This window comes from Cucurbita pepo, chromosome 11 (genome assembly GCF_057944985.1).
Source record: "Cucurbita pepo subsp. pepo isolate OVF chromosome 11, ASM5794498v1, whole genome shotgun sequence".
Lineage (NCBI taxonomy): Eukaryota > Viridiplantae > Streptophyta > Magnoliopsida > Cucurbitales > Cucurbitaceae > Cucurbita > Cucurbita pepo.
This window is the reverse complement of record NC_141808.1, coordinates 16,698,524-16,726,433: the sequence shown is the minus strand read 5'-3', so window position 1 is coordinate 16,726,433 and position 27,910 is coordinate 16,698,524. Positions and strand designations below refer to the sequence as shown.

General features: G+C 36.2%; 4 protein-coding genes across 6 annotated transcripts; 3 read left to right on the top strand and 1 right to left on the bottom strand.

Moving 5' to 3' along the window:
* Positions 1-388: 388 nt before the first annotated feature.
* On the top strand, positions 389-4,141 carry LOC111805331 (26S proteasome regulatory subunit 8 homolog A). The gene is made up of 9 exons (XM_023690358.2): positions 389-656; positions 1,153-1,250; positions 1,859-2,083; positions 2,207-2,269; positions 2,362-2,525; positions 2,869-3,025; positions 3,124-3,222; positions 3,405-3,515; positions 3,596-4,141. The coding sequence occupies exons 1-9, from the start codon at positions 458-460 to the stop codon at positions 3,734-3,736; spliced, it is 1,257 nt and encodes a 418-aa protein (XP_023546126.2). The 5' UTR covers positions 389-457; the 3' UTR covers positions 3,737-4,141.
* A 1,134-nt stretch (positions 4,142-5,275) lies between these two features.
* Positions 5,276-6,632, top strand: LOC111805332 (EG45-like domain containing protein 2). 2 transcript variants are annotated; one of them, XM_023690361.2, is made up of 4 exons: positions 5,276-5,567; positions 5,661-5,967; positions 6,179-6,224; positions 6,377-6,632. In XM_023690361.2, the coding sequence occupies exons 1-3, from the start codon at positions 5,423-5,425 to the stop codon at positions 6,183-6,185; spliced, it is 459 nt and encodes a 152-aa protein (XP_023546129.2). In that variant the 5' UTR covers positions 5,276-5,422; the 3' UTR covers positions 6,186-6,224; positions 6,377-6,632. The 2 variants fall into 2 exon arrangements, with proteins under 2 accessions (XP_023546129.2, XP_023546128.2); XM_023690360.2 differs by lacking the exon at positions 6,377-6,632 and having other exon boundaries at positions 6,179-6,314.
* A 208-nt stretch (positions 6,633-6,840) lies between these two features.
* Positions 6,841-10,701, bottom strand: LOC111805333 (uncharacterized). Of its 2 annotated transcripts, XM_023690363.2 has the most exons (5): positions 10,542-10,701; positions 10,369-10,445; positions 10,182-10,272; positions 7,617-7,696; positions 6,841-7,337 (listed from the first exon to the last, which is right to left on the bottom strand). In XM_023690363.2, exons 1-4 carry the CDS (start codon positions 10,568-10,570, stop codon positions 7,666-7,668), a joined length of 228 nt encoding a protein of 75 aa, XP_023546131.1. In that variant the 5' UTR covers positions 10,571-10,701; the 3' UTR covers positions 6,841-7,337; positions 7,617-7,665. The 2 variants fall into 2 exon arrangements, with proteins under 2 accessions (XP_023546131.1, XP_023546130.1); XM_023690362.2 differs by having other exon boundaries at positions 6,841-7,696.
* Positions 10,702-20,355: 9,654 nt separating this feature from the next.
* On the top strand, positions 20,356-23,538 carry LOC111805330 (cytochrome P450 734A1). Its single transcript, XM_023690357.2, has 5 exons — positions 20,356-20,760; positions 21,363-21,586; positions 21,869-22,113; positions 22,219-22,582; positions 22,709-23,538. The coding sequence occupies exons 1-5, from the start codon at positions 20,499-20,501 to the stop codon at positions 23,165-23,167; spliced, it is 1,554 nt and encodes a 517-aa protein (XP_023546125.2). The 5' UTR covers positions 20,356-20,498; the 3' UTR covers positions 23,168-23,538.
* The last annotated feature ends 4,372 nt before the right edge of the window (positions 23,539-27,910 follow it).

The following is a 27,910-nucleotide window of genomic DNA, read 5'->3' as shown; positions in this document are numbered from 1 at the left end:
TTATCTAGAGCTCGTTTGATTTTTGACCCAATTTGGCGGACTAAATTTATCAATTAAACGACCATAAATGAGACGTGTGACATTATATAAAATTTACCATAATTTGAGACACTTGTCAATTTGTGATTGGTTCCAAATTTAACTCATTATTTGATAGATGATGTGATTGACCAAAATTTCTCATTCAACCATTGGCTCAATTTATTAACAATATTCCAAAATAATAATAATAATAAAAGGATTGACATTACAAATAAAATTTGGATATACTGGCCCAAGACTACATGGGCCGAGGCCTTGTGTATATGGGCTTCCGAAAGGCCCATCACGAGAACAAATGAAAAATGTTGGCCCAGTTCTGTTCGTATATAAATACCTCTCTGTCTCTCTGCAATTTCTCCCATTCGAATCACTGAAAGAGAAACAAAGTAGTTCAGGAAGCACCTATAGTATTTCAATGGCGACGATGGAGTTGGACACCACGCTACCGGAGGCCACACTTGAAGAGACGTGCTCCGCCAAGCTGGCGGCGAAGCAAGGCGAAGGTCTTAGGCACTATTATCTTCAACACATTCAGGACCTCCAGCTTCAACTCCGCCTGAAAACTCACAATCTCAATCGTCTCGAAGCTCAGCGAAACGAGCTCAACTCTAGAGGTAACAGTGATTACTCAACAGTAACTCTTTTGTCCAAGTCTAGTGTTTGGAATTGTAATCGCTGGCAGTTTTATAAATTTTTGACGGAGAGTTGTCTTGATCGGGTTTAACCTTGTCAGATCAACGATGAGTTGAATTTTTATGTTATTTTCGTGTAGTGAAGTTTCCTTTTCTTGGAGCGTGGAATGTTTTTCTTCAATTGTTTTCAATGTTTCAATGAAACTTGAAGTAAGAAACTGGCTACGATTCAAAACTAGGGTTCTTGGTGCTTTTAAAGCAGGACATGAACAATTTTTTTCTTTGTTATGCGACGTAGAAATGTGGAATAGTTAGCTGAATCTACCAGACTACTTGAGTTTTTGTTAGATATCAGTACGGTTCGGCAAATCATTTCTTGCATTCTTTGTTACGATCGGGAATGGTTTGGGATCATATTTGTTGATGCTTTAGCTCTTGACTCACATTTGAACTAGTTGTGTGGGTTGAAATTGTGTAGTGAGGTTGCTTCGTGAAGAACTTCAGCTGCTTCAGGAACCTGGATCGTACGTTGGCGAAGTGGTCAAAGTCATGGGAAAGAATAAGGTTTTAGTGAAGGTTAGTGATTATTCGAAAAGTAACTTATGTTTTCCCTGAAGACGTAACCACTAGTTACATCCACATTTCGGTGTGTGTTATCTGTACCAAGCTATCCATATTAGTTAATAATGGATGTACAGGTGGTGATTCTTATTGTAAGAAGTATTATTCTGAAGGGGTTTTAGTGCTAGGGTTTTCCACACAAAAGTGATTGGTAGAATTAATATTGTTTATTGTAAAGCAAATATGTGGTTGGCAACTTCTGTTTATAATGTTTATATCAACTTTGTGCAAAATTATCTCACTTGTATAAACCATGTTTGTTTTGCATAAAGAATTTAGGTTGTTTTGAACAGAAGTTTAGTTTTAATTCTCCAAATTTGCATTCTTTGGGACGGGGCAATATGGTTTCACATGTGGCTTCTAATTTTTTTCAATAACCACAGTATGACGTTTTCCCCTGTTCTGAGGATTGTGCGTCACATTAAGCTTGCAGAGTGTTTTCTGTTTCTAGTAATTATGACTCCACGGGTACTGTAGGTTTTGAGCTAGGATTCATAATGTGAAGCTATAGGTCACAGGTGCCTGCTACATTTCTTTTTTGACTTCTCCCGTTTTCTTTACAGGTGCATCCAGAAGGGAAATATGTTGTTGATATAGATAAAAGCATTGATATCACAAAAATCACCCCATCAACTAGGGTTGCTCTTCGAAATGACAGCTATGTTCTTCATTTAGTTCTGCCAAGCAAAGTCGATCCATTGGTGAATCTTATGAAAGTTGAAAAGGTCCCTGATTCTACTTATGACATGATTGGTGGTCTTGATCAGCAAATTAAGGAGATAAAAGAGGTATCTTTCATCAGTTTGTGTTCCCTGATTTACCTTCATTGCTTGTAGGATGTTGATAAAGTCTATCGTGAACTTCTGTTAGAAACTTGTAATCGTTGTGTCATATTTTCCTATTGAATTCAGGTCATTGAGCTTCCAATCAAGCATCCAGAATTATTTGAGAGTCTTGGAATAGCTCAACCAAAGGTAAAGTCTAGTGTAAAGCATGAACTGCTTTTAATTGCTGATTTGTTTTCCCTCTAATCTCACTCATATTTTCGTTCTTAAATCATGCGTAGGGTGTCTTGCTATATGGCCCTCCTGGCACTGGGAAAACTCTTTTGGCTCGAGCAGTTGCACATCATACTGATTGTACTTTCATCAGGGTTTCTGGTTCTGAGTTGGTACAGAAGTACATTGGAGAGGGTTCTAGAATGGTTCGAGAACTTTTTGTGATGGCCAGGTCTGTTTCGAGTTTATTTTAGTATTTGTTTTCAACAATTGAACGTCTTGGATTTTGATTAAGTTTTCCTCTATTATTGTTATTCTTTATGCTCTATGCTTAAATTGCTTGATGAAATATCCCTCAACCACCTAAAGAATAAGTAATAAATAAATAAAAGTTATAATTTGATTGTTATCCATGCTGTCAATGGCGGATCCTTATATTCACTAAAAAAATGGATGGAATGAATGTAATTTTCTTGACTTCTACGATGTTATTACTTCATGCTTCTCTTCCTCAGAATCAGATGTATTTTTTTACTGTCAACTTATGAAACACATTTTTTAATACCTTACTGCAGGGAACATGCTCCATCTATCATTTTCATGGATGAAATTGACAGTATCGGGTCGGCTCGTATGGAATCTGGGAGTGGTAATAGTGATAGTGAGGTGCAGAGAACAATGCTAGAGCTTCTTAACCAGCTGGATGGATTTGAAGCATCAAACAAGATCAAGGTTAGTGTAGCTGGCTTTGTAGACTTTCTTTATAAGAAGAATTAGACGAATGTTATACGATTGTTGTTTTGGTGTACTAACTACCAGTGTATCAACAGGTTCTGATGGCCACAAATCGAATTGATATTCTCGATCAAGCTCTTTTGAGACCTGGACGAATAGATAGAAAAATTGAGTTCCCAAATCCTAATGAGGAGGTACATAACAATGTTAAATGTCATTGGTGAACAGTTTCCTCTTCAGTTCCTAAATGTTTTTCTTGTGTTTCTCTTTAATAACTTTTAGTTTTGTATCTTATCGGATATATTCGAATACAAATTGTTTGTATGAAGTCTATTTTAGTATGATTACCTTTCGGTATTATATTTCTGTATTGCAGTCACGTTTCGATATCTTGAAAATACACTCAAGAAAAATGAATTTAATGCGGGGGATTGATTTGAAGAAGATTGCTGAGAAGATGAACGGCGCATCCGGTGCCGAACTTAAGGTTCGTTAGATTTTTAAGCAAGACTCTCCTGTTTTCTGCTTCAAGTGTTCTTCAAATATTGATCTCTCGTTCATTTGCAGGCTGTTTGCACAGAAGCTGGAATGTTTGCTCTAAGGGAAAGAAGGGTTCATGTGACACAGGAAGATTTCGAGATGGCGGTTGCGAAGGTAATGAAGAAGGATACAGATAAGAACATGTCGCTGCGAAAGCTCTGGAAGTAGTAGATCGAAGTTACCGTTCTACTCGACCCCATTTGAGTACCTATCCCTGTTTGGGAATCAAAGGACGCGCTGTTGGCTGTGATAGCAATTCAAAAGAATCTTCCCCTCCATGTAAGTTTCTCTAAGCCCTTACACTCAAAACGCGTCTTCCTATTCCCCTGTTTGAAAAGTGTAATTACTTTAGAGGACCCTCTTGAGCTGTCTGAGCTGTCTTATACATTTTTTTCCTGAAGGGCATTTGTACTTTCTTGTCCTCATTCTTCTACTTTCCAGGTCTTCGGTTGAAAAATGGCAGCATCTTCTTTTTTTTTTTTTTTTTTTTTGTTCGTTCGTTCTCTTTTCTCGGGTATGAAAATATTGATAAAATGTTAATGTGAATGTGAATGGATAATTTTTGTTTTACAATATTCGACCCCTTGTGTCGATGCTGAGCCTATAGAGATGTCGATGTCGACGATCATCTAATTCCCGGGATACAAGTCTTTTAAGTTTTCTTCCTTAGAAATAGTATTTATTCAACTTTGTTTTGCTAGTAGTGTCACAGGCCTTGAGAATGACACCCTTTGACCTGGTCAACTATACAATAAAGATAAATAGGGATGATACTTTTGTGAAGACTTGGCTATTAATTATTGTATGTTAATTGCATGTGGGTTTGGTCAATTTTGAACATGCATTTTGTCATTATTAGGCGTCTTACGTCAATTGCCCTTTTTAAGGGCAAAACGTTTTGATTGGTAAATCATTGGGTCAAAAAGCAAATGTTATGGAACATAAATACACTAAAGTAGTTTAATCTTTAAATACCATTAAGAAATTGAAATTAGAGGTTGAATCTTCAAACTCGTACTCTTAGATCCGTGATTGAATGTCCAAATCTTTATTTACTCTCGATTAAGAGATCAGGTTAGATTTTCATACTCACTTACTTTCGACTAAGAGAGCAATAGTTGAATCTCCTTACCTTTACTTACTCTCGATCAGGAGATTAGAGCTCAGATTTAATCTTTGTATGCTCACTTATTGATCAAAGGTTGAACTCCTAAACTCCACGTACTCTTTATCCAGAGATCAAGTTGAATGCTCGATTAAGAGATCAATGGTTGAATCTCCAAACCCTCCTTTACTCCCAACTAAGAGAACATGGGTTGAACGTCCAAATCCACTTGCTTTCGAAATAAGAGATGTAGTTAAACTTTTGTACATTCGCTCACTTCTAGTTAAGATATTAGAAGTTGAATCTCCAAACCGAACAAAGAGATTGATAGGTGAATGATTGTTGGTGAAAAAGCAAAATAATAAATTATGGTATGGATTGCGGCCTCCCATCCAACTGCATGAAGATGATTGAATTTATTTTGCCTTTGACTTTTTGGTTGCCTAAGTACTTATCTCTATGCAATAAATGTACATTTCATTTTTTTTTTTAATAATTGTATTAGGTCTTTGTCTAAACAAGAATGAAATTCTTATTTTTCAATATATTTTTTAGAATATTTACAAAAAAAAAAAAAAAAAAAAAAAAAAAGAAAAAAAAAAAAAAGAAAGAAAAAAGATGATTCAATCACACGAACAACAAAACCCAATTCCAGATCTCGAAAACCCGTTTGACTTTCAAATCCCCAATTTTTTAAAATTGGATTCCACTGAAAACCAATCTTTCAATCCCTTATTCTCCTGGAAAACATGTTCATATCAAGACCTCAAAACAATCCCCTCCAATGGCGGCGCCTCTGCTTCTTCCTCTTCCTCTTCCTCTTCCTCTCCCACCTTCTCCATTTCTCCCATGCCGATCTCGGCACCGCTTCCAGATACCCCCCGCCCTATTCCCGTAAGAACCCACGCTTCGATTTCCAACACCAAGTTCCGGTTTTTTGAAATTTCGGGATTCTGACTTTTGTTTGTTTGTCTCCGTTTGTTGCAGCGACGGAGTGTTTTGGTGGGGATTTGACTCAGTTTCCGACCAGCAACCTCTTCGCGGCGGCCGGAGACGGAGTTTGGGAGAACGGAGCAGCGTGTGGGAGACAGTATTTTGTTAGGTGTTTCAGTGCGTCAGACCCGGAAGCCTGTGTGCCTGATCAGACTATTCAGATTACGATCGTCGATTACGCTCCGTCGATCGTTTCAGTTCCGACGGCGACCGGAACTACGATGATTCTGTCGACGACGGCGTATAATTCCATTGTTAATACCTCCGCGACTGTCAATTTCGTCACCGTTGAATTTCTGCAGTAATTTTCTCCACTCTGAATTTTTTTTATTCCTTTTAATAATTTTTTACTTGGGTTGACTTATAATTACAGTGTCTCAAAAATAATTTTGAAAAACCCCTTTTATTTACTTAATAAATTTTTTTATATAAAATTATTAATCCAAAAATTTAAGTATTTTTTAAATATTTAAAAAGTTATTTCAAACATTGGTTCTTGGTTGTTGATGCAGGGTATGATGGGTAAAGGTTTGGAGAGACTGGGATTGCTACCAAATTGTGAGTGAAATTAATGCAAATTCTTGTATTTTAAATTGTAATATCCATGCTCGAATAATAATTATAAATAGTATCATTCTTTTCGTATTATTGCGGATTATGAACTAAACAGTGATGGATGCTTGTCGTAAGTTTTTTACGGTTTTCTTTAGGAAGATTTTCGGGTCGAGTTGGTGCAAAAAAAGATGATTCATTGGCATGGGGGATAGGATTAAATATGCTCGAGACCGGTTTCGTTCACTTTTCCTTCTATATCTGGCTTCAGGTAGATTGGGCCGGTAAAATTACACCAAATAACAACAATCAATTAGGTTAGATACGCTTAAATACTTTTATCAATATAGCTAAGCCAATAGTCATATTCGATATATATTCAACTTGGTCGGGAAGAGCCTATTGTTACAAGAATCTCTTTTTATGTTAGCAGGAGGGGGTAGACTTTCCTATGGTAGTCCCGCTATAGCCTCTAAACATCAATCCCGTCATCTTTCTTTGGCTAAGCTAGTCATGTTAGCTTCATATAAGAACCTTTAAAAAAAGGATAAGAAGACACCCGTCATTCAGCTCGACCCCCCACAAACGACCAAATTTAGAAACAACTCGAAAATCCACGAACTAAAAATGTTATATATATATATATGGAAAAATGTTGAAATAGGTATTTTTGTGGAATAGAAATTAACTATTATTATGATATCTTTTTTTGGGTATAATTACAAATTTAAAAAGCCAACCAATTCATCGCTTCATTTTCACCTTCCTTCCTCTCCCCAAAAAAGATGACCACCAATCTACTCGTCTTCCGCCCCATCGGACTCCGACCATCTGCCAGCGCCGGCACCGGTCACCGGAAACCAGATCCCCAGCGCCATTACAAGCCCTGGTGGAAACCTTGCCCGCCGAACAAAATCACCGAGGGCGCGCAGCCAGATCCTAATTCGGATTCGAATTCGAATTCGGCAGAGAAGGCAGCAGGGAATCGATTCTCTCCCGGTGGCTTAACGGCAGAGAAAGCGAGGCAACTCCGAATTATGACGTCGAAAACCGATTGTTTTCATGACGGAATGTACCATTCGGGCGTCGCATCTCGTCTGGCTTCGGATTTCTCAAACACTAAGAATGACACCGGAAAATAGATTAAGAGGAAGGGGAAGAAGAATGTGAGATTCCGGTACCGGTGATTCAACGGATACCCCATCTTATATCACATTCTTTCTTTATCTTTATAATAACATGTAATTATTAAAAGTGGAATATGATGAATATATCTATTTCGAGTAACTCTTATTGAATAACGAATGAGATCATAAAATATTAAATTTTGCCATTCAAATTTAAAATTAAATTCATTGTTATAATAAGAAGAAAAGTAAAGGCATTAAAAAAACTCACAGCATCATCATGATCATGATCATGATCATGTGGAGATGGGGAATTGAGTTCACTTGCTCTCAGCATCATAGATATCACTTCTGAACATACCCATCAAGGAACACAACACAATTATGAAAATAAAACAAACAAAAATGATGTTTATACTCAACAATACAATGCTGAAAGGAACCGAATCGAAAATCGGACTGGACCTTGGTCAGTACGGTTCTCAGTTTTGATCAAACAAAACCGACCTTTCTTTCTCAAATTCAACCCTTCTCCTTCCTCTCGAGTATTTCATTGTCTCATTTAGTACTCATAGTCACTGTTCACTACATAGTGTCATGATCATACTTGTCTAAAGCGTGTTGCCTAAGGTTGCACGACGGTTGTCCTGGTCATGCTTGTACAGGACGTGTTGTCCATGGCTGCATGCTTGTTCCAAACCCCTTTTACTTGCTTCCATGTTAGATAGGCCTTTACTATATGAGAGTGTATGATCGGTTACCAAAATCATGTCTACACATGACAGGGTTAAAATGACCCAAAATCTACTATAAGGGAAGTTGTCAATTTCCTACTCAGGTTATATGCTATCAAAGTCGTCGTTGTTCCCTACTAACTTTTAGCTTATAACATTGTGTACAACGTATGACCTCGCTCACGTTTTCCAAAATATTTCTCTCAAACATGACTCGAGACTGAGCGTACGCCAATATGGTCCGCAAAGTCTGAATTTCACACGGTTGACTTGTTCATTGGATTAGAACAAGTGTTGCACAATCGCTATCCCGCTACTGCAAAAGTGCGATTGTGACACGTAGCTCCTCCATGATGTCACCACGACATTCGAAAGCTAAAATCGACATCAACCTTATTTTCATTTTGATCTCTCTAACGACAATCAGGTCTCTTTTCTGTGAAAACGAACCAGGTGGGGACGGGTCGATTTTGCATGAAACCCGACCTGAGCCAACCCACTGATACAAACCCTTTTAACTTTTGGAATAGGAAAATGTGAGTTTCATATTCTCATACCTTCAGCTAATTGAGCTACTCTCAAACCTCCCATGGTTGGTGCGTTGTTCTATAACTCATTCATCTGCTTAATTCAGATTGCATAACCTTAATAATAGAACCGCGCAGCTCGTTTCAGGATGTTACCCTGATAATAAGCAACGGTTATTGGTGTAACAGCTCAAGCCTATCGCTAACAGATATTGCAAATATTGTTCTCTTTGGGCTTTCCCTTTCGCGCTTAACCTTAAGGTTTTTAAAATGCGTCTGCTAGGGACAGAATCCACACCCTTAACAAATGCTTCGTTCCCCTCTCCAACCGATGTGGGATCTCACAATCCACCCTCCTATAGAGCCCAACATCCTCACCGGCACTCTTTCCTCTCTCTAATCGACGTGGGATCTCAAAATCCACCCCCCTTTGGGGCTCAACAACCTTGCTGGTACAATGCCCGGTGACTGGCTCTGATACTATTTGTAACAACTCAAGCCCACTGCTATCAGATATTGTCTTCTTTGGGCTTTCTCCTTCGAAGTTTCCCTCAAGATTTTTAAAACGCGTCTGCTAGGGAGAGGTTTCCATACCCATATAAAAATGTTTCGTTTCCCTCTCCAACTGAGGTGTGATCTCACAATTGAAATCACTAGCTTCTCTTGAGACCTATGAACACACCTCAGGAGCCATCAAAGCCTTGATCCCTGGACAATCATTTGTACACTAGATCAACAACATTCAGAAACCCAACAAATTTCACTCATGAAGTCACAAAGAAAAACTCCATAATTAAACACTAACCTCCCTTTATATATATCCACCAATGTCCGAGCCAAATTGTACACACCTCTACTATACTTACGAGGCAACTATTTGTGTCAGGAACCACGAATCTCCACAATAGTATGATATTGTCCACTTTGAGCATAAGCTCTCATAGTTTTGCTTTGGTTTCCCCAAAAGGCCGGGACTCCTCTCCCAACAATCCTCCTCTCAAACAAAGTACACCATAGTGTCTCCCCTGAGACCTATGGAGTCCACAAACAGCCGCCCTTAATCGAGATTCGACTCCTTCTCTGAAGCCCTCTAACAAAATACACCCCTTTGTTCAACACTTGAGTCACTTTTGACTACACCTTCGAGGCTCACAACTGTTTTATTCGACCCTTGCGGACTCTATTGACATGGCTAAGCCATGACTATGATACCATGTTCGAAACTACGACCCTCCACAATAGTATGATATTGTCCACTTTGAGCATAAGCTTTCATGACTTTACTTTTGGTTTCCCAGAAAGGCCTCATACCAATGAAGATATATTCCTTACTTATAAACCCATGATCAACCCGACGTGGGACTCTTCTCCCAACAATTCTCAACAGTTTGACTCGACTACACCTCTATTAAAATACCATAACAATTCTCAAACAAGAAGACACACTTTTAAGAAACAGCGGATGCAGATCATCAACAAATGAACAGAGAAGCATGAAAATCCCAAGATTCAAGAACTGGCATTCAATATGATATGATCAATGATCAAAGCAGATATAAGGGTTTAAAAGGATACACCAAGTAAAAGCCATGGGCAAAAGCACCAGCCAAAACCGCCGTGAACAGCCGATCCCTCATAACAGGGTTCTTCCGCAGAGCAATTCTGACTGAAAATCAAATATAGAATCTCGTTCGAACAAAACCCAGATGGAAAATCATTACAAAATCTGGAAAAAATGAAAACCCCAGAGGATTAAACTTACTGAGAGGAAGAACAGGAGCATAAACCAGAGGAACCAAGAACTTGATTGGAGCTGATCGCTTCTTCGGAACAGCCTCCCTTTTCAGCACAAAAGAATCAGATGGGAGATTCAGAAAATCATCGCTAATGGGAATTAAAATGAATCGAGCACAGAAGAATGTTTCGAGGACTGACCGAGAATTGGAATCGAAGGGCGCGGCCATGGCGGAGGCGGAGGCGGAACCGGCGGCTGTCGATTTGATGGCGGGCGGCGGCTATTAGAAAATTAACTTCACCCTCAGCACACTGGAATCGAAACTGGTAATTAGTTTCGTTTCATCGACGATCCACACGGTTTTCTCTCTCTTTTTTTTTTTTTTTTTTTTTTTTTGTTTAATTAATTAAAAATAAAAAATTTGAAAGTGTGAACATATTAAAGTTTAAAACTTTTTTAGCCTAATGTTTTTAAGGACTTGAATTACGAGTATTTGAACTTAGCGTTCGAAGAAAATGAGTATGTATCAATATCGATCATAGTTGTAAGCAAGAAAATCGTAAATTATCAATATCGATCATAGTTGTAAGTAAGAAAATCGTAAATTACAATTACACTGTCTCTAGTTAGTAATCATCTATCAACAATATATGTGATACAAGTAACTCAGGGATATATGAATAAATCAAGACAACATGTGAATGAGAGCGATTTCGATGATAGGATGAGTAAGAAAGATTTAAAAGAATTGAAAGTCGATTCCTAAACCAACAAGGTGCATTTTTCTTATCAGTGGCTTAGTGATAGGAACTCTATGATCAAGCGTGCTTTGTGTTACAATTGCACTCTTGCGGCAGCGGGACAACGATTGTACGACACTTGTTTTAACCTAGTGAACAATTCAGCTGTGAGAAATTCAGATTTTGCAGACAACGTCGGCGTAAGTTCGAGCCTTGAGTCACGTTTGCAAGTATTGTTTTAGAAAACGTGAGTGAGGAAATACAGTTGAAAATAATTTGAGAGGATTGGAGAAAGAATCGTTGAAAGAAAGTTTGAAAGTCCTTGTATGACTATAAGCAAAAATAGAACATCACAGCTTAAATATCATATAACTCGGGTAGGAAGAATTGACAACTAGTCGCATTTTCGTATAGTACATTTTGGAACATTCTAGCGGTGACGGGTGTAGACATGATTTTGGTGACCAGTCATATACTCTCGTATTGACACAACATGAAATAGTAATATCTATTGAAGATGAAAGCATGTAAAACATGTTTGGAACGGGCATGCAGCCATGAACAATACATCCTAAACAAGCATTATCGAGACAACCGATATACGTCCATAGACAACACGTTACTCCACCTACTCTTGGGTTTACCCTCCAAATCCTCTAACCAATACCTCCCCCCACTCTCATTATCATCTTCCTTAGCCCATCAAAGCCCCATTCTTTCTCTTTTCTTACAATTATAGGACTTGTCCTTGTCGGTGTCGGCTTCAACCGTCATCCCAAAGCTTCTAGCTTTTTTGTTATGCCCACTAAATTGTCGGACAAGGCTTTGATTTATCCTAAAAAGATCCTATCCAAATGGTTGGGATGCCACCCAAACCCTAAACTCTCTCGTGTATAAATCTCAAAACTTTCGATTATGTACCTATCAGATCTTATTTTAACGTTTATACAACATGTTAACTGTATTAATTAAGAATTATGTGATCGTAGGGCGGGATCCAAATAGGGTTAGATCGTTTGGTAACAAAAGCTTTATTACAAGCACGGTTTACAATAAAATTATTTAACACGAGCGAGACCTAACGCTGTTCTTGAGCTATACCATGTTTACAATATGTGGGGTGGATCCAAAAAGGACAGTGCTCAAAATCCTAGAGGGTGGAGATGTCAGCTCATTACCCTAACAAAAGTAAAAGGTCCCAAAGTGAAAGAGAGAGTGAATGAAATGGAAGCTTTTTAAGGGCAAAATGAGTGATTTTCAGTGTCGGTTGGTGGTGGTGGCTGCAGCCAATGGTAGTGGCGTTGGACAATCTTTGGGGTATGCCCTAAAAATGATGTCCTAAAAATGATGTCCCATAGTCCTTCAAGTGGGCCTCATAGTCCTTTCAAGTGGGCCTCGTTGTTTTAGGTCACGTTACCTATTTCTCGTTTATTAAGAGTAAAGACTATCTCCACAAATCAACATGAGTTCTTCCAACATGTTTTGTCCTCACTCACATGAATCTTAGAAAAATTCCTAGAAAGTCACCCAATATAGAATTTCTCTAAGTAAAGAAAAGTGCACTTTATTAGTATAGGCAGTGACTCTAGTTTTAGCGTTGCTCTTATTCAGATGTGATCTCGGTTGATTCATGTACTCTTCCTTTACTCACGTATCACACTTATAGTTTGGAATTGGTAATGCTTGAGTAACAGCCCAAACCCACCGCTAACAAATGTTGTCTTCTTTGTGCTTTCCCTTTCGGGCTTTCCCTCAAAGTTTTTAAAACGCGGAAAGGTTTCACACCCTTATAAAAAACGTTTTGTTCTCCTCTCCAACCAATGTGGGATCTCACAGCTTCTCTCCATGATTGAGTAGAGTATTATCCTTCGTGTTATGTATTTTCATAGGCCATGTTGAGCCCTTTTTTGCTTGAAGATCGGGACTTATCAAGGAAAACAATCCATCATGGGTATTTTCATACAAAACCCACAAAATTTTATGAGGGAAATCATATCTTAAAGGGAAAAAGAAGAGGAGAAGTTAATGGTAGGGCAAGGAAACATGATGATAAGAGAAAGAACAATTGAATGAAGGTTGTAATATCATGTTGTGGAAGGAGATAGCATGTGGGAAGGCATAAACTAGAGGATATCAAGCACTTGTCACTCTCCATACCTTATATCAACTATTGCTGATGCTAACTCAACGATGGCCTTTTGTGTTCATACTTCCATTTCCCATCAAAACGAGATATTCAGCTCACGAGTCTAGAAAATTTGAGGTCGTATAGCTTGAAATTGAATAGTTTTTATATATAGATAGGTACGTATGTTTCTTTTTCACGAAGATTGAGAGACGTTTCTCGTAAGGACTTGTCTTAAATGAGATAGAGGAGATCGAGTGGAGACCATGATAGAGAATACAATCCCCCTCTCTAACCCTTTTTCTTACGTATTGTTTTAGGTACAAAATAAAAAACTCGGGCTAAACGTTGTAATTTAAACTATGATTAGGTTAGATTTGAGAGAGAGGTGGAAAAGGGGAGAGCTTTCTTTTTGTCTGCTTAGGCCAAACATTAAAGAGGATAATGTTTGAAGGAAGTGTTGAGCTTTTGTGTGTCCCTCCAATGATTTGGTTGGTCACTCCTATGTTTCTTTACCTTTTTTTTTTTTCTGTCGTTTTTTATTTTTTATTTTTTTTATTAACATATTCACGTAGTGGATAAGACACTAAATACACGGCTGGTCCAAACACGAGACGAGGAGGTTTATGTTTTAAACTAGGATTTGGATTTGACACCTGATACTCTCGACATATTCCTGTAACATGTTTTATAGTCTACTTGTCTTTAAGTGCTTCTAAAACGGAAAATTATCCCCATAAACCATTATAAATTCTTTCAGCATGTTTTGTTCTCACTCACAAGAGTAAGATTACTCCAAGATAAGTACGTTTAACCTTGAAGATTTTAGGGTTAAAACACCGAGTTAAATTGAGTGCATTGGTCGGTAATTTAAATACTTACTTAAAAAAATATGAAGATTTTCCAGGGTCGGTAAGCCTAACAAAAGATCAGGGTTGTTTCTTTTGTGTGAGACTCGAAGAGCTGTCAAATCAAGATAAACTTAGCGCGTTGGTCGCATATGACCGGAGAAGTTTCCTTCTTACCTCGTGTGCTTCATACATTCAGTGTTTCGTTTTTCTCGCTTGCTTCAGTTATAGCTCTGAATGGGGTATAAGGTGTCGTTAGATCGTCTCTCTTACAATTCACCCGTTATATCAACGTTTAATTCATGAACTTATAAAAATTTAGACGTAAGAACGTATCCGTTATCGTGATGAGGTAAAAAAGAATAAAAGTAAAAAAAAAGGGGATGATGGTGGCAGTGAAACCTCATTAGAAAAGATGGGTTTTAACTGAAAAAGTGAAAAAAGGCATAAAAAGTACAGATTCTTCGCTTTCCTCATCATATTCTCTCTTTATATTTATATAACTTTTCTGCCAAATCTCAGAGGTTGTTATCTTTGTACTCAAAAACCTCACCTGATTCCTTCTCCTTTTTAGATTCTTTCCTTTTTTTTTTTTCAAAAAATAAAATTAAAATTTTTACCAAAAAAAAAAAAAGGTAACGTTTTTGTTTTATGCTCTCGTTTTTATGTATAACAGAGATAATGATTCGTTTCTTATGTCGATGTCGAATTCATAGACATATCACGACAAATTTCAAATCCTGTATTGAATCTTTGTCATATATACCTTGCTTGTCTTTACCTTTCTTAAAAGGGTTTCGATGCATATCTATTACCTTTCGTGCAAAATCCCGAACCCTTCTAAGACGTCTCGTGTCTACACTCCTTCAAGGAGGGAGACCAGCCTCCTCACTGACACATAGTCCAGTGTCTGGCTCTGATGCCATTTGTAACAGCCCAAACCTTTGTCCTCTTTCGGGTTTCCGCTCAAGGGTTTAAAATAGGTCTAATAGGTAAATGTTTCCACATTCTTATAAACCGTGTTTCGTTCTAATGTGGACTCTCACTGAGAGTCGTTGATGAAAAATGGACGGTGGAGATTTGTTGGGGGGAATTTTTGTGGTTGATTCAAAGATTTGACAATTGGCTGCAAACATTAAAAAAGACAGTGTTTGCAGGTGTGAAGTAGTTGTCACAGACATGGGGAAAAAATTCCAAAAATAAAACAAAAATATTCCATTGGGAAATTCTCAATGTTATGTTGTGGTGATTGATGTAACCATACAATGAGAAAAGATGATGGATTTTTGTGGCAGAATGAGTGAAAGTGGAGTTCAATTAGCTTACTCTACCTACATCATCATATGTTTCTATCAAAGTTGTTCAAATTAATTTTCAAATCTATTGCCCTACATCTTGTACCTCTTTTCCTAGGTTTCTCGATCAAAACCTTAAAACGTTCAAGCAAAGTGTTTTGTTGTTGGTGTTCTTTTCGATCTCTATACGTTTCATCGCTCCTATATGTATCTGATAGCGTTACTGTGAGATCCCACATCAGTTAGAGATAGGAACGAAGCATTCCTTGTAAGAGGGTAGAAATCTTTCTCTAAGAGACGTGTTTTAAAACCGTGAGTCTGATAGTGATATGTAATGGGTCAAAATGGATAATATCTACTCGCGGTAGACTTGGATTGTTACAAATGGTATCAAAGCTAGTCATCGGTTGGTGTGGCAACGAGGACGTTGAGCCCACAAGGAGTGTGGATAGTGAAATCTCTCACATTAGTTGGAGAAGAAAACGAAACATTTCTTACACGGGTATAGAAACATCTCTGGGACACTCAAAATAAGACAAATGCGCATTTCCTCTCTGAATCGAGAGGTATCAGATCAAAGTAACATCAGTCATGTATTCTAATTTCAGTGATTTACGAGAGAACAAAGTGGATTGTTGAGCCAATTCTAGCATGAGACCCATGAGACAGAACACTGTTGGATGCATTCCTTCGATAGCAGGGCTTCTGCCCATCTCAATTGATCAGTCTTCGGTCAGTAATCTCGTACTCTCGACCGGCTCGAACCACTACGTTATCCATGTTCTGGCTCATTCGTATACTCATCCTATTCATGCCACCAGAACCTGTAGACGCGTTTTAAAACAGTGAGACTGATGGTGATACGTAATGAGCTAGAGCGAACAAAAGAGTTGTTTAGTGGCGCAAAGAAAAAAACATAATGAAAAGATTCATATTGGTCTGTAGAGAGACCCGAGCTAATTAGACCTAAAAAATGAATATTTTTTACAACTATAAAGGCTCACGAGAATGAAAATTAAATAAATTATGCTATAATACATGCTCAAAATAAGGATAACCCTTATTTATTTATATATCTTGCCATCAAATTGTTGCATATAACATTGAAAATAATAGTTGGCCCTAGTTCAACCCTATAATCATATATATATATATATATATATATATATATATATATATATATATATATATATATATATATACACACTAGGCACATGCACTTGTCTTTTTTTTTTTTTGCCCTTACAAATTATGTACATTTGTAATTTGTTTGTGCCTCCAAATTTTAGGGTTTGTGTTTTCTTAATATTCCATACAAATGTATGACCAAACATATTGGTGGGTCTCAACCCGTTAGTGCCTTCAGCTTTACGGTTTTAAAACGCGTCTGTTAGAGAGAGGTTTCCACAGCCTTATAAAAAAGGTTTTGTTCCTCGATGCGGGATATCGCAATTCACTCCCTTAGAGCCAAGTGTCCTCGCTAGAACATCATCCTGTATCTAGCTCTGATACTATTTGTACCAGCCTGAGCCCATCGCTGACAAATCTTATCCGCTTTGGTCTGTTACGTATCATTATCAGCCTCACAATTTTAAAACGTATTTGTTAGGGAGAGGTTTCTACACGCTTATAAGAAATGATTGATTCCCCTCTCTAACCATTGTGGGATCTTAGAGATAAACTCGACTACACAGGTCTACTTAAAATCTCGAGCTTAATTTTGATTGAAATGCAAGAAGTCAATTCGATTATAAGCTAGAACAAAATACTTCGAAAGTATATGAACGTTAAAACGAAGTAAGGAGCAGCACAAATGTAGAGATCGGGGAATTCAAAGCATATGTTATATGGGATTTATGAAAAGTGAGAAAGGTAAGAAATTGGGCACACACAACTATGGGTAATATGTTTAATTTACTATAGGAGGCACATTAGGGGCATAAGGTCCCAAGATGTCTTGGGATTATTAGGACAAGATTAGGGATAGATGCCTTTGTGTGGGGTACCCCAATGTTGGGTCAACTACATAGCCTATTTCCCCACCTAAGCCATACAAACAAACCCTAAGACTAGACAGCCTTGTTCCCATGTGCTCAAATTTAAGAGCAACATTCCAAAACGACAACCTCCTTTGTGCCTCTCTTTCTCTCTCCCTCTCTTAAAAAACATCTTTTTTTGAGAAGAGAAGCTAAGTTTTTATATAAACACTATTCGGGTTTCGAACAATAAGAAGTATCTCTAAGCTTTATTGTTAAAAAAATTGCAATATCATCTTTGATCTTTTATAAACGTTTCAAAACTACCCTTAAAGTATAAAGGGTAGTGACCCCAGTGTTGATGGTGGGGTAGTGACCCAAGTCAAATATTGGGATCCCGAACAATGTCATATCATTCCAGGTCACTGCTATACTCAATTTAGGTCTCAATTTTCATCCAACGTTCTAACAGATTTTTACTTTAATGATAGTTTTGAAACATTTATGAAAGGTCGATTCCATTAACTGATAATCTTTACACTTTTACATGTGCAATGACGTGAATAATTTGATTCATAATATGTCCGAAATGTATGCATTTGATATTAAATTACAAAAAAAAAGTGGGGTTTTGAAAATGAATGAGCTAATCATTCCTAGATAGAACATGAAAGAAATTATGTGGGAAAGTTGGAATTTATTTCTTCTCAATCATTCCCTAAACAAACATACAAATATAATCACAAGGGAGATTTTTATTTTCATAATAATCTAAATAATATAAAGAGAATATACAACGAGAATTTGAGTTGTCGATCTAGGGTATATGCCCTAATCGGTTAAAACGGTTTTGCTCATAATCCATGATTACAATGCTAAAGGAAATACTCGTGCGTCAACAGAAGAGGAAATCATGATGTCGAGAGAAAGAGTTGGAGCTCGATGCACCCGATTCTTCCTGCTCGATTCCATCCATATTCTGCCTTGAATCAATAGGATTGAAATTCTCGAATCATATTCTAATGAATCCACTGAAAAAGAAACAAAGAGTTGGAGCTCGATGAGCCCAATTCTTCCTTCTCGATTCCATCTATATTCTACCTTCAGTTAGAATAATTTGAAATTCTCGAATCACAATGCTAAAAGAAAAAGTTGGAGCTCGATGCACCTAAACCCTGAATCATCCTGTCCTCGACTAAGCCCTGAATCATCCTGTCCTCGACTTATAAGTTAATAGTTAATACAAAATTCTATTTTTATGAAAATAAATAAATAAATATTAAAGTCAAACATTTTAATATCTATACCTAATTTAAGAAATTATTTACTATATATATATATATATATATATATATATATATAATATGTTAATTAAATAAATATACACATATTAACTGTTAATTGATCATGCCCAACAATTGCTTCCCTTAATTAATTTCAATAAAGTCAATTGAAATAAAATAATTAATAATTAAATTCATTGATAATATCCTTGTTTTAAGGTCCAAAAAAATGGTTAATTATTATTATTAATTAATTAATTAATTAATTAAAAACAGCATGAAGAAGATCCTAATTAGGTATGTGAATCAAAATAAACAACTCATGCTGATCTGTCATCTCCAATCATTCCTTAAAAAACACCTCAAAATTAAAAAAAAAAATTAAAAAAATAAATAACCCTTGAGAAATTAATTAATTACAAAATGTCCACAAAAAATAGAAAAATTAAAATTTGGATCCCTTTCTTTCTCTTATATTTATTTTTTTCTTTGGGAAACTGAAATAATTAATTGCATTTATTCCACAATAAAATACCATAATACAAAATGGGGCACGTTTTTTAATTAGAATGTCCTACCTTAATATAATATTCTTTAATTAACTAATAAATATATTTAGAGATAAATATTTGCATTTATTTAATTACTTTGTTATTAATTATTTTGTACGTTTGACCTGAGTTGGATCCACATCAAGAGAGAATATATTTATTATGGGGTGACAAAAAAATTAATTACTAAATATTATATTATTAGTTATTTAAATTTAAATTAATATAAAGGAAAATTTTGTCTTTAATATGATATTATATGAAGGTTCTATTTCCCACCATTTAAATTTTATATTTGAACTATAATTTTTTTCCCATTTTTAATTTAACAAAATAAAAATAATATATTGTATTTAAATATTTAATAAATAAAAATTGGAGCTTAAATAGCTTTAGAATTTTTGAACCCATGTCTTTTTTAAATTACCAAACAATTAAACATAAAATTGAGAGTATTAAAAATAAAAATTAATAATGTAATATTATAAAATAAAAAAATGAAAATAATTTAAGTTATAATTCAATCCAATAAATAATTTAAAAATTATAATTTAATCCAAAAAAATACTATACACAATATCTTACCATATACAAATATATATGTATATATATGTATATGTATATTATTTTAAGAAGAAGATAAGCTCTATTAGGCACCAATTTAAGAATATCTCTTGACCCATTAATTTCTCTTTCTAATGTTTTCTAAAAAAAAAAAAAAAAAAAAAAAAAAAAAAAAAATAATAGTGGAGTTGGGTTCAAATAAATGAAATTTTATGAATTAGAATGGTCAATTGATTCTCCTGGGTGGGTTGACCCTTAATAGACTCCGTTCTCCAGAGCCCTCGACACTCTAGTCACTTTTGACTACACTTCCAATGTTCACAATTCTTTATTCGATATTGGAGGATTCTATTGACATGAATAAGTTTAAGACATGATTCTGATACCATGTTAGGAGTCACGACTCTACACAATAGTATGATATTGTCCATTTTGAGCATAAACTCTTCTTATTCTGGGCTTTCTCAAAAGACGTTATACTAATGGAGATAGTATTGTTCACTAGTAAATTCATGATCTTTTACTAAATTAAGGAAGATATTAAATTAACTAACGTGGGACTCAGTCCAAGAATGTACCATAAAATTAAAAGGTACCCTTTGGTGGTTGACCCTTAGCATTCCAATGGCGGCCCCTACGGCGGTGGCCTTGCTTTCTCTCTCATAAAATTCTCTCTCCTGAGTTGGGTGTGTGTTGGAGTATTTAAGACCCAAACCCAAACCCACAAAGCTACTAACCATTCAGGAATTCCCCAAACGCTCCCAACCAAACAAAAATGGTGGCCTGGATTTTGTGTTCCTTCTTGTTTCTACTGGTTTTGAGGGCGGCGGTGGTTCTGTGGTGGCGGCCGAGGAAAATAGAACACCATTTCTGCCGCCAAGGAATCAGAGGCCCTCCCTACCGTTTCTTCATCGGAAATGTTAAGGAAATTGTCGGAATGATGATTAAAGCTTCCTCCGATCATTCTTTTCCTAATTCTTCTCATAATATTCTTCCTCGTGTTCTTCCTTTCTATCATCACTGGAAGAAGATTTACGGTATTTTCTCTCTCCTCCCTCTCTCTCTCTCTCTCCTAGATTTGTAATTTTCAAATTTCCCACTTTTTTGGCAAAATTTTTACTACCCATTTGCTTGTTTTGTGTTTTTTGTCTGAAAATTAACTACTTCCCTTAAAAGATGCTCTTTTTTCCATAAAAATTCATTGCCCATTAGCTATTTTACCCCATCTCCCTCTCCTAAACTTTGATCTTTACTAGTTGGAAGGTAAAGAATCACGAATCTCCCTGTACGATATTGACTACTTTAAAACAAAAGTTTTCGTGACTTTACTTTTGATTTTTACAACTGTGCTCGTACTAATAGAGATGTCTTTCTTACTTATAAATTCATGATTGTGGTTGATGTGGGATCCTGCCCAATGATCCACGATATCTCTTTTGCCACCCATCTTCTAAAATTGAAAAATTTAGTATTTGAATCTCTTTTGCCACCCATCTTCTAAAATTGAAAAATTTAGTATTTGAAGAACATAATATAGAGATTTGAAGCTCTTTTTTTTTTTTTTTTTTTTTTTTCTTTTGTATGGATCGTGGAGAAAAGAAGTTGAGAATAATGGTTTTGTGTGTTTTGTGGTGAAAAGGGTCAAAATTTCTAGTGTGGTTCGGGCCAACGGTAAGATTGGCAGTGTCTGATCCAGACCTGATTCGAGAAATCTTCACATCAAAATCAGAATTGTGCGAGAAAAACGAACCTCACCCACTCGTTAAACAGCTTGAAGGCGATGGCCTCCTCAGCCTCAAAGGCCAAAAATGGGCTCTTCATCGCAAGATCATCTCTCCCTCTTTCCACATGGACAACCTCAAAGTATTCTCTCTCTCTCTCTCTCTCTCTCTATATATATATATATATATATAGATAGATAGATTATTTTTTCTAATGGGGTTTTAAAAAAATGATCTTTTTCTTATGGGTTTCTTTTATTTTCAAATGGGGCTTCAAAAAAGATGAATTTTCTCTTATGGGTCTCTTTTATTTTCAAATGGGGTTTAAAAAAAATCATTTTTTTCTTATGGGTTTCGTTTATTTTCAAATGGGGCTTCAAAAAAGATGAATTTTTTCTTATGGGGTCCTATGTTTTTGGATTAGTTGTTGATTCCAGTGATGGCAAAAAGTGTTGTGGAAATGTTGGAGAAATGGTCGGCAATGTCAGCAGATTCCGGCGAGGTGGAAATTGAAGTGTCGGAATGGTTCCAAACCCTAACGGAAGATGTCATCACTAGAACCGCCTTTGGCTCAAGCTATGAAGATGGAAAAGCCATTTTTCGCTTACAAGCTCAACAAATGATCCTTGCTTCTCAAGCCTTCGACAAAGTTTACATCCCTGGTTACAGGTACACTATCCCCGATTCGATTCGATTCGATTCGATCCGATCGACAATGTCGGTATGAATTCATTAAAATGTTATCTTATCTAACGCTAACTTTATCGTGATTAGATTCTTACCCACGAGAACGAACGTGAATTCGTGGCGATTGGATAGAGAAATAAGAAAATCGTTGATGAAATTGATCGACCGACGACACGAGAATTCGATCGAGTCGAGCTCGAAGGATTTATTAGGGTTGATGATTCGAGCATCCAAGTCTTCTCCTTCATCTACAATCACTGTTAATGACATTGTTGAAGAGTGCAAGGGGTTTTTCTTTGCTGGCAAACAGACCACATCTAATTTGCTGACGTGGACAATGATCCTCATGGCAATGCACCCACAATGGCAGATACAGGCACGTGATGAGGTACTAAGGGTGTGTGGAGCACGTGACGTACCCTCCAAAGATGATGTTACAAAGCTCAAAACGGTATGCTTTATTATATGTATTCATATTAGGACAAAATATTATGTCTCCTTTTTTTTATTTTTTGTTAAAATTATATGATATATTTAGTAAAAATAATTATTTAGTTGTTGTCTGATCGATGTGCAGTTGAGTATGATTATCAACGAATCCTTACGGTTATATCCACCGACAGTGGCAACTATTCGACAAGCGAAAGCTGATGTGGAGTTTGGTGGTTACATGATTCCACGTGGCACTGAGCTATTGATTCCAATTTTGGCTGTTCATCATGATCAAACGATATGGGGCAATGATGTGAACGAGTTCAATCCAGGACGATTTGCAGAAGGTGTGGCAAAGGCAGCCAATCATCGGGTTGGATTCATTCCATTTGGGCTTGGAGCTCGGACATGTATAGGCCAAAACTTGGCTCTATTGCAAGCAAAATTAGCTCTCGCACTCATTCTTCAAAAGTTCTCTTTTCGATTGGGTCCCTCTTATCAACACTCACCAGCAGTTCAGATGTTACTTTATCCACGATATGGTGCACCTATTATCTTCCAGAAGTTATCCACTTCATTGCTCCATCAAGATCAACGGTCATGATCATGCCACATTGAAAATATCGTCCTACCTAGTGAAATGTCCAAACTACCCTCGAACCCTTTTGACATATTTTGCAACAAATGCATCCCAAACTAACCTCCCTTCAAGCCTTTTGGCTTCTTTTTTTTCCCTAAAAAAGATTGCCCTAACCTTCTTCATTGTAACTCTATTGGCATGTAAACTTGTGTTTTTGGCTTAGGAATGTAGAGAGACTAACAACTTAGGGTAAATGAAGATCCCTTGTGTACCTCCTTCTCTCGTTTCTCTCTCGTGTGTATGTAATGTATATTCTTTTCATCTATTTCTACGCTTCTTTTTGTATATGATCGTGAACTTGTTTCTCGCTTAATCAAGTGCCTAACCCGAGTAAAGTTACTTTCGGTGGATAAATATGAGAGAGGAACGAGTGTCAGTGAGGACGTTAGGCCCCAAAAGGAGGCAGATTGTGAGAACGAAACATTCTTTATAAGGGCGTGGAAACCTCTCCTTAGCAAATCCGTTTTGTAAATCTTGAGGGAAAGTCCAAAAAAGACAATATGTACTGTTACAATTACCATTTCAAATATCGAAAACTGATCTTGTGATGAACTATCACACCAAAATGTTTGGCATTACCAATGCAAAGATGTGAGGTTGCTTATTTTGAAGGTTGAGAATTGAATAATTAAGAATTGAGAAACCCCATGAAAGAAAAAGAGAGTTTAAAAGCAAAGGAATTGTTGATGATTGGGTGTTGGTTTGGGCAAGCACAAGAGAACCCTTCCATGATCCACAAATGAAGGCCAAGCTCTCATTTCAATGCCTTCACCAATAAGGATTAAAGAAACAAAAGATAGGGACTTTGGGAAATGGGTATCAATTTTCTTTTGGTGATATCTACTTTCCACATCCTTGTGTTCCCAATTTCTCACCAAAATTCTACAATCTCCAATGATAATACTATAAAAGCACTTTGCTTTCTTGTGCTTTTCTACTTTTTGTCACCATATCAAGAGGCATTGTTGGTTGTTTTTCTAAAAAATTCAAACTTTTTCTTTTCAAATTGCGGCTTCTGAGAATAGGTTTAAGAAAAGGGTTAATCAAACGTTTTTAATAAAAGAAAAAACCCGAAACAAAACGAGCTTTTAAAGTGTGACGTTTGAATAAATGAGTAAATGAATGAAATGAGATCATATTCGAATCATAATGATCATGACGATACACCAACGTGACACATCTTCTATGAGAATCTCATTTTGAAGTAACTTTACGTGGGTAATGACAAATTTTGTTAAAATGACTCGTGTTTGTTGGTCAGAATAATCTACAAACTTTTGAGATATTCTATAGTATCTTGAAGAAAAAAGCTCTAATCTTTAAGCTTGTTTTTTATACTCGAACTCAAATGTGTGCTTACTAATTTAATTTTGGTTGAAGGAATCAATAGCATGTGAGTCTTAATTATGGCTCTAATTATTTTCATTCTCTCTAAACAATTCTTATTATTCTCTCTCAAAATATTATTCTTCCTTATCACATCACTATACTCATTTTGAAATTTGAGCTAAAAGAGAAACCAAAACCATTATTATCACATGCAAAGTGATTTGGATAATAATAATTCCCATGTAGGATGATATTATCGAGTAATTAATATCATTTTTTTTTTGTGCACGAACGAACTAACACCATATAGTCATTACTTATATTAACAACAAACATTTTCTTTTTCGGTAGCTCAATCATAAGAATTTCAACTGTATTAGTTTGTGGGCGGTGATCATATCTAAATTATGAAATTATGGTTAAGAAAGAGTTTTAATATCTACTAGAGACGTCTTCTTTTCCGATGATCCAACATAAGAACTTCAAAGTTAATCGTGTTTGGTTCGGAGCGATCTAGGTTCCCTGTTCGGGATTATGGGTATAGTCTTCACTCTTAGAAGGAATTCAAGACAAATAGGTAGCGTGATCATGTCGTAGAGGAATGTAAAGGTGATCCGGGGACGGAATTAATAAATTAACTATAAAATTGATGTAGTTTGATTTGATTTTAATTGATTATTAGAAGGCTTCTCCATGACTCATGGGTTTGTGTAAGTTGGCATGCTTCCACATTAATATCAAAGCCTTTGTCTCCTCCACCTGCACTACAAGACAAGATCAACATTCTAATATTCCTTATTTTAATTTAGTCTTGAAAGCAAAGGAGATGAGCTGGTTGATGCCTGGCCTTCATTACACCAAAGACACCTTCATTTACTTCAAATTAATGCAAATCTCACTCATTATATTATAAACAATAAGGCTTTTTTTTTTTTTTTTTTTTTGGGAATTTTTTATGTTATGAGCTCAAAATTCTTGGCTTTGTTACTCGATAATGTTTTGAAATGGAGACGATGAGTAGGTTCGTGCGATTGTTACTCGATTTCTTATTTGTACCATCCGAACACATAACTATTTCATTTGTTGATTTTGATCTCAATGGAACTATGTCGATAAAATTTATTTTTCATTTTGATAATTGCAAAGGTAGAAGATCGAGCTATTGACGTTTGGAATAATAACGGATGTTTTATAGGTGAAAATAGTGTTTACTAGCTTTGTTTTTTAAATAAGATCATCAACCGGAAGTACCCAACCCAAACTATAAATGTTGAACTGTGGTTAGATTTTTTTTTTTTTTTTTTTCCGACTTGGGTTGGATTGTATTTGTTTTAAACAAAAAATTCGAGTCAGTTTGGATGTATTGTGATTTGTGAATGTTTGATATTTGAGTTTTATGAAATTTTAGCTATTAATGCAACGTGTAGCAAAGATAATTAGGTTTTTTTAAAAATAACTAACAAAAAAAAAAAAAAACAACTCAACTCCGCTCGACTAGTTGGATTGGATGGTCAACTCTATTCAGGATTGTTCGGGTCAATAACAATTTCATGTCGGTTCAAAAGATTTTTCCAACCAAACCTAACCCGTGTACGCCCGTACATAAAACCGTCACTTTCAACAATATTATCTTTAATTAACCCTTATTATTTCATTCACAATAATGCACCTACATTTAAAACAATCAAAGTAAGATTGTATATAATATAATTGTACAATTTCTTTTCCCCATTTTCTCATAACAAAATCACTTAATTTAATATCAAAAATTAATGTCAATTTTCATATTAGATTAAGATTTAGCTCTACTCAATTTCAATAAATCCTAAATACAATAACTAAATTTAAATATTTGAAATGATAAAGACTAAAATAAAACGATAATTAAACTACTGGGACCAACGGTAAAAAAGCAAGACACCCATATTTAAGACGATAACATTACAGCTCAAGTCCATCGCTAGTAGATTGTCCACTTTGATATGTTACGTATCGCCGTCAATCTCATGATTTTGAAACGCGTTTTGAGATCCCACATTAGTTGAAGAGAGCAACAAAACACTCCTTATAAGGATGTGGAAATCTTTTCCTAATAGATGCATTTCAAAATTGTGAGGTTGACGGCAATACGTAACGAACCAAGGTACACAATATTTACAAGTAATGAGCTTAAACTGTTACAAAGAATGAGCTTAAACTGTTACAAAGACGATCAAGACAATTCATTTCACTCGAACATCAACAAGATGGTCATATTTGTAGAACAAAGCCACTGAAATGAAGAACATATACAATTGAATAAAACAGAGCTTCGTTCCCTGTGTGTGTGTGTGGGAGGCAAAACCACATGGGAATAGCAATCATGAAGAGGTGCAAACGAGACAACAAGAGAGGATTTCGTGGAGCCACATAAATGCACTGCAAAACTTAGAGCTCTGTTTGTTAACTGGATGACAATTCCACCTGCTTAAGCCTACAGCTATGCCTCTTCCCTGTTTCTAAACAGACCCATTTTCCAGCCACAATCACTTTTTTCCCTCTCAATAAATATGAAATGATGTGATTTAACATGAACACACTAAACTCCCATGTGCCAATCATATCTCATTTACCCCTTCTAACTTTCATCAATACAATCATTAACTATTTACACTTCACATACCAATTAGAGAAGGAGGCTTTTACCTTCATTTGCCTCTCTTGGTCCAGTAAAAATCAAAAGAAACAGTTTAAATGTAAGATCCCACATCGGTTAGAGAGGAGAACGAAGCATTCTTCGTACGGGTGTGGAAACCTTTCCGTAGTAAATGCGTTTTAAAAACATTGAGGGGAAGCCCAAAAAGGAAAGTCCAAAGAAGACAATATCTACTAGCGGTGGGCTTAGGTCGTTACAAATGGTATCAGAGTCAAACACCAGGTCATGTGCCAACGAGGAAGCTGTACCCCGAAGGGAGGTGGATTGTGAGATCCCACATCGGTAGAAGAGGGAAACGAAACAATAACAAGTGCTAACGAGGACACTGGGCCCCGGAGGGAGTGTATTGTGAGATCTCACATCAGTTGAGAGGGGAACAAAACATTCTTTATAAGAGTATAGAAACCTCTCCCTCGCAGACACGTTTTAAAAACTTCGAAGGAAACTCCTTCACGCAATGGGATTAACTGTACCATTAATGGAGAAGCATTTATCATTGAGGTTGAAGAAGCTTCACACTAAAAAGCTGTTTTTGAAGAAGAGGACACAAGAAATGAAACAACAAAAGCTTTGGAGTTCAAAAGTATGACTTTGTTATAGACTTGACTGTAAGATAAGACTGTTGCAAACAAAGCATTGATTAGACTTGACCTGCTGCTCCAACAAAACATAGTGGGCGTTTT